The sequence below is a fragment of the Phyllobates terribilis genome, unplaced genomic scaffold (assembly GCF_046119375.1).
Source record: "Phyllobates terribilis strain yellow unplaced genomic scaffold, ASM4611937v1 Scaffold_12__6_contigs__length_324123572, whole genome shotgun sequence".
Classification (NCBI taxonomy): Eukaryota; Metazoa; Chordata; class Amphibia; order Anura; family Dendrobatidae; genus Phyllobates; species Phyllobates terribilis.
In genome coordinates, this window is record NW_027362772.1 from 68,400,837 (window position 1) to 68,407,955 (window position 7,119).

Consider the following 7,119-nt stretch of genomic DNA (forward strand, 5'->3'; position numbering starts at 1 on the left):
TGATTTTCCACAAAACACCAGTGGTTCACGTAGTGAATCTTACAGTTCTAACTTGCCAACCGTGGTCTGTATGGAGTTGTTCAATAAAGGGCCCAAAATTAAGATAACATAGACGGGAGAGGTCACTATGAATAGGAATTCCTAAGTATTTGATACCCTGTGAGGGCCAGGCAAAAGGAAAGTTGGACTGGATGGAATCCTGTATGGATTTGGGGAGGGAGACATCGAGGGCCTCAGACTTCGCTGCATTGATTTTAAAATTTGACCATGTAACAAAGTGATCTATTTCAGCCATAACAGCAGGGATGGATATATGTGATTGAGTGATATATACTAGGACATCATCAGCAAATGCAGAGCACTTGTACTCGGTGCCTCCCACCTCTATCCACCTAATATTGGGGTTATGGCGAATTGATGAGAGCAGGTGCTCCGTCACTAGGATGTATAAGAGAGGGGACAGAGGACATCCCTGCCTTTTCCCATTGGTGATTATGAAAGGTGATGAAAATGTTCCATTTATCTTCAGCCTAGGTGACGTATTGCGATACAGGGCCGTGATTTTGGCTATAAAAGTGTCCCCTAGACCCCTACCCCAAGCTTTTTAAGAGAATAATATATGGCGTGCCAGGAGACTCTATGGAATGCTTTCTCAGCATCCATCTAATTACAAATTTTTAACTGCATCTAGCCAAGGAAATACTTTGTGCCTAGTAGCAGTGTCTGCTAGTCAGCGGATTATCCCATCTGTTAAGCAAGCTACGCCACCGGTAGTTTGGACACTTAATTTTTTCAAAGGAAATGCTTTGGGCCCCCGGGACACTCAGTGAAGATCATCGGGGAGGCACCCCAAGGCACAGGGGCTGGGACTGGCGGTAGGGCGCCTTGCGGTGGACCACCGAGCTTGATCCTTATAAAAGCTTTGTAACTGCAGCAGCTTTAGTGGACGCTACTGGAGCTGGAATTACGCGGCTGCTGGCATGAGACTTGCCCTCCAATAGATCCTTGTAAAAGGATTTAAAGTGTACTCATTCAAATTAGAGAGACAATTTAAATTAAAAAGATTAGACCTGCCTCCACCGCAGGGGGGCTCGCTCGACCCACCAGCGGACAGGCACCAGTATTGGGAGAGGGGGGCTGGCCGTCAGGGTCCACCACGGCTCTGGCAGAAACCCGGCGACACGGAGGTCGCATGGGCAGGAACGGATTGGCCGTGTCGGCTTTGCACTTTTTTGGTTTTAGAAGGGCATGACATAACTATATCTGTGTCTCCCCCTCCTTTTACTCCTCCACCACTTTTCTTTTCGCATGACTATATGTACTTGTCACTTTTCCATGTGTTAGTTGTGTCTTCTGAGCAGTTTGTCAGCTTTTGGACACCTTTGAAGGTGTTTTCTATGTGTTTCTATGTGTTTTTGTTTGCCTGCCATTGGTTTTAACGGTGTTCAACGGTGTTCGACGAACAGTTCGGCGAACATACGGGTGTTCGATGAACCAAACCGAACTCGAACACTACGGGGGTGGCTCAACACTAGTTATTACATTTTTTGTCTGGTCAAAAAAGGTTTCAACTGGATCTATTTTTATGGGTTAACATAATGGATAATCATCTGATGGCTTGTTTCACACTACATTTGTGTGGTCTACTTGACATATCCATTTATATTGTAAAGAACATATTCAAACAGATATTTACATAGAACACAATAGGAAAAACGGATGTCAAAGGGGTATCCGTTAGAAATAAGTTTGTGATCATATCTTTTTTGATCCGGTCTTCTACAACATGAATAAAAATGCAGACTTCTTTGCTTTTTCATCTTATAGAGCAAAAGATCCATTTTTTTACAACATTGTAGTCTATGGAAGACATATGCATGCATTTGTATCTGTTTGTTTTTTCATTCATTTTTTTCTTTTTTTGTTTTCTCCTCATTGATCCGCTATTTAAAAAAATGGATTCCAATGGATGTGTTTGCTAAAAAATAGGACACGCTTGCTTTAATATGCATCAGTTTAACAATGGATACATTTTTTAGTTTATAAGAAAGTAAAAATAAGCACATACATTAGATAGAATACAAAAAAGTAGTTATGCATCTGTCAAAGCTTTTCTACTCCCTTCCCACATGCTCACGCATAAATGTTTGTAAGGCAGCAGCTGAAAGCAGCTTCTAAAGATCAAGAGTTGGGCAGATAAAACAGCACTTTCAGCATGAGGTTTGGGAGAGTAGGAAGCAAAAAAGGGTAATAAAATATATTACAGTCTTATAAATGTCTTATAAATAATAGCATAGTGAAAGGTTTAACTAATCATCATATGATATATACATATATATATATGAGTATGTATATTTCAGACTCTTATGTTTATTGTTTTTGCGCTAATATATTAAAATATCTAAATCTTTTTCTTGCAGGGTTTGGAGTCCAACACTGAGGACATATATACTGAGCTGAAACATTAAGAGATTACTAATCTTTCACGGAATATCTCTTAAAAGTCACTGGTGATTCCAGCTAAACCCAAGTCCACTCTAATTCTTATCTCCTTCCCCATGTTATTCCTATTTTAGCCATTTTATAGGGGCAGGTACAGCAGTTTCATAATATGAGTGAAACACAAAATAATCATCAATCTTCCTTTTTTTTTTCAAAATTTCTTGTACCTTCTATCCTCTTGAATTGCTGTGAATTCTAAGAACTCTTCCACTCTTAAAATTTCCCTTTGAAGATTCCACACTTTTTTTTGAATAATCCAAGTATTAAGCAGCAGCTCAAGCACTTATCGATAAATCTACCCGATTTTGCTAAATCAAAAAGTGGACTATATTTATTACTGCTTCTACAATACGTTAGTAATATACTTGTATCCCACCACCCATTGCACTATATTATGACGTCACAAAACATTCCACTTCCAGACCTCAGTTTTTAATCAGAAAATTGGAAAAATTTTCCGGCTAATTGTCCTTTCCTTCCTTTCCAAATCTGATCCCTCCTCTAAAAATGTTAAACATTAAATCACTTATCCAAATAAGAATATTTTGAAAATGAAACGCATTTGTGTTATAAAAAATTAATAAACTTATTCTTAGAAACAATAAAATCTATTTGAAATAAAAACGAGTCAAATTTTTAGAAATATGCCAAAGTGACCCATTATTCTCTCTTGGACAGGGCAGATAGAGCAGCTCTAAAATATGAGCAACGCATGCAATATCAAATAGCAAAATATTGGTTCTTCAAAAAGTATGAACAGAGGACTAACATCTGAAGTAATCCTTAAAATATAACCTTTATTAGGTATTAATAAAAAATGTCCAAACAAAAAAATACCAAAAGGAATAAAGTGCTTGTACAAAAAGACATACTAAGTGTACATAGATAATGCGAGGGGTGTATCAGGTTTGACAGACAGTCGTTCTGGATCCAGCTGTAGAAGGTCGCTGCCCTTGGCTTTGAAGACACCTTTTTGATCCTTTCATCTTCCTTCTCTCGTAGGACCCAGCGGTGATCTCCACCTTCTGCTGCTAATTCACACACCCTTGCTTCATTTTTAAATACCCTTATTGTCTCCAGAGAGTAGCCAGTGATAGACTAAATTCCTCTATTCAGGTCTGATGTGCTAGCAGTCAGCTATATTCATCTTGAAGTTCCTTTGAGGATTGTAGTTGTGATCTCTCGAGTGTTTTCTCAAAGTTAAGTGTTTCCCTTCGTCTGTTTCCCTTGTTTGTCTTTAGTTGCAGTGGGGCTGACTAGTGCTCACCCCTTCACCTCCCTATCTAAGGCCCAGTTCTAGGGACAGAAAGGGTTTAGGTATCCTGCTCGGCGATAGGTGAGGTTCCTATTTAGGGATGATAGGGGAGTCAGGGTGTTGCTAGATCTACCTAGGGGTCACCACTCTCCCTTTCCCTAGTTGCTGGGTCTCCCCCCCTTTCCCGTCATCGTTTGCTGGGTCCTTCCCATATCTAACATGACAGATAAATTCATTATGAAACACCGTAACAGAAAAAATATTTGAAAAATCTCTCGCTGCTATCCCCTAATAAAAAGGAAAGCAGTGGCTGTATTTAGCGCTGCCAAGGTTTAAAACAAGCGATACCACTGGAGAAATCACCATGTGAACAGGTGTCTGATGTTTTGCTATGCGTTTCAGAGCTGTTCTAACTCCTTCATCAGGCAAATATTAATGCACAATGCAATCAAACAGTTATATACACTTCACAGAAGGCGTCACCCTATCAGGTTTAGCATTGCCATTAGTTGATTAATTAGCACCTATGGCATACAAATAGTGAGTGACAAGTATACTCAGACTGGCTGATACGTTGTTGAATACAAAATAAATTTGAAGATCCAATACGACTATTGATAAGTCTCTGCAGTCTGTTAGATGCATTAGTCGGTATTTGCTCAAGGATAATGAGTTTGAGATTGGTGGGATCTTTATTATGTTCTATCAAGTAATGTTATTTTTTAGGTTCATGTTCCTCTGAAAAATAGTATTTGGTTGAATGGTGATGTTTCCCGATAATATAGGGTCATTGGTGAGCAGAACCCAATATTTGGAAAGAGTATCTCTTATTAATTTGTGGAATTGATTGTAAATCATAATAAAACTGTATTATATTTTATAATTCCATATTATCCCCTACTGATTTAGTTACACTGTTGGTTTCCCCTAGGCAATCATTTTGATTTAATTTGAATGTGTGTTTGAATGCACCATCTATTATAGCACTGGGGTACTGTTTTGCCCTAAATCTCTTTTTTAAAATATTGGCTTCTTTTAGAAATTCTTCATATTCTCCTATATTGACCGTATATTGAATGTTTAGTAATTAGTGTAGAGCGAGCACTAAAATACTCGGGTGCTCAAAGCTCGGGCCGAGCTCGCCATGATACTCGGGTGCTCGACCCGAGCAACGAGCCCAATGTTAGTCTATCGTAGACCCAAGCATTTTTGCGGCGGCACCCCCGGCAGTCTGTAGAAAGCCTAAAAAGTGCCCAAAGCGATAGTGATAGTGCTCAAATGACATGGGGACAGCATGGGGATCGCCCCAGGAAGCATTTCTGACCCCCAGGTCACTGCTGTCAACAACGTGGTCAGAGGTATTAAGCCACTTTTACGGGCTCATAATAAAACGTTCAAAAACGAAACTGAAATGGTTTTCCTGTGAAATATGTTAAGGAAGTTCCTTTCCAGGGTAAAGACTTGTGTATAAGGTAAAATAAATAATCAAAAACAAAAATACTCCTCCACACCTTGGGCTATGCTCACAAGCAACATTTTTTATGAGTTTTTGCACTTTTGTATTGCTTTCAAACGTGACAAATGCATTCACCGGGAAATGTCATTTTAACATTTTACAACCTTATCTGGCCATGTGCTATGTGACACATGCATACAGTGCTGAAAAGACATGGGAACAGCATGGGGAAGACCCCTGGAAGCATCTCTGACACCCTGGTCACTGCCTAAAAGTGTGCCCATCAGAAGTAATCCTTGCCGCATCAGAAGATGCAGACTTGCAACTATCCCCGTGCAAGTCCTTGTCCCAGTTCAGTATTCAATTGTACCTCCCCCATTCCTTGCAATGCAAGAGCAAACATGCAGCCATATATCCACCCACCCGCAGGCTGCAATACTATACTGCTAGCTTGCACTTGAAATGGAGCCTTTTAGTTTGGAGGAGGCTGAAGCTGGCCACTACCTCATGGCTGCTTCAGCAGCGAGGTCTCCATACTCAGTCCGCAGCCGCCACTATTTGTCCCAGTAACTTTCCCACACTTTTCTTAGCCTGGCCTGCTTTAGGGCAGCATTGGACGAGCCCACCAGAGAACCAGACTCCTCCGGTGGGCCCTGGCTTCTCCATCAGGGGAGTTGAGAGTGCCAAGGTGAGGAGCATGATGATGATGATAGAAGTTAGCATCTGCTTTATTACTTGGAATGCAAGCGTAAGTGTGCAGCCTGCCACCCACCCACACCCAGGCTACAATACCATACTGCTAGCTTGCTTGCATTAGAAATGAGGCCTTTTAGGCTTGTGGAGGCAGACGTCGGCCACCATGTCATGGCTGCGTCGGCAGCCTTGTATCCATACTCAGTCCCCAGCCACCCGGCGGCCAGGTGTCCACACTCGGTCCCCAGCCGCCAGGGGGCGGCCGGGTGTCCATGCTCGATCCCCAGCCGCCCCGCGGCCGGGTGCCCCCACACGGTCTCCAGCCGCCTGGGTGCAGCCGGGTGTCCATAAACAGTCCACAGCCGCCCCTATTTGTCCCGGTGCGCCTTATACACAAGCGCGCATACCAAAACATTACCTGTGCCCTCCCCAGTGCATTTAGTGGGAAGGACAGCCTAACCACAAACACGTGGACAAGTGAATGTGGCCAGGGATGGTCCATCTCACTGACGCCTTCACACTGGGTTAATATTGTGGAAGCCGGGACACAGTTGGACACTGGGATGAAACAAGTCCTCCAGCCTGGGACAATCAGGCTTCAACACAAAGTTCAGAAGGTAGACAGCAGCAGTGGTCGGCCTCCTACACAAGGAGTAAATTATTCATGATCCTTCATGAGGTCATCCATCTCCTTAGCTTTCTGTTCCTTGGAATGCAAGCGCATGTATGTAGTAGCGGCTAGGCCTGAGGTGGTCAGTGTTTTGGCGCATATCCTACCTCCTCCGAGGATTGCTGGATGTTTTTCTGCTACTATCCCAGTTCTATGACTCCCGTTAAAACAAAGCTTCAGGTGATGAATGATGGATGAGGTGGTGGCAAAGGAGAAAGAGCAGGAGGAACAGGGACCATTCACATCAATATCAGGCCAGTCAACCACACATGTCTTGTAGGATATGTTTCTGTACCAAAAGGAGCGGTTCAGCTACACAGTTATAGGGCATACAGTGAGTGCAATGCCTACCAAAAATTTCGAGGCACTCCAGTGCCCCTTGGAAGTGACATGGAGGTCAGAGGGCCTTAACTAAACCGTTTTTTCCATTTATAGCAACTGGGTCTCCTGTACATTGTTGGTCTAAGCAGTGAATGGAAGTATGGTGCCGCAGAGGGTTCAGTCGCCACAGAGGTACTGCGCCTCACCCAGAGGTGTTGTATC

At 42.5% G+C, this 7,119-nt stretch overlaps 1 protein-coding gene across 2 annotated transcripts in view; it reads left to right on the forward strand.

The window, feature by feature from the left end:
* Positions 1 to 3,126, forward strand: part of LOC141173078 (cell adhesion molecule CEACAM10-like) — a 196,445-nt gene extending 193,319 nt beyond the window's left edge. For both annotated transcript variants that reach the window (XM_073657722.1, XM_073657723.1), the window contains one exon: positions 2,421 to 3,126. In XM_073657722.1, the coding sequence (XP_073513823.1) occupies positions 2,421 to 2,468 (48 nt within the window). In that variant the 3' untranslated portion in view covers positions 2,469 to 3,126. The remainder of the gene's footprint in view (positions 1 to 2,420) is intronic.
* The last annotated feature ends 3,993 nt before the right edge of the window (positions 3,127 to 7,119 follow it).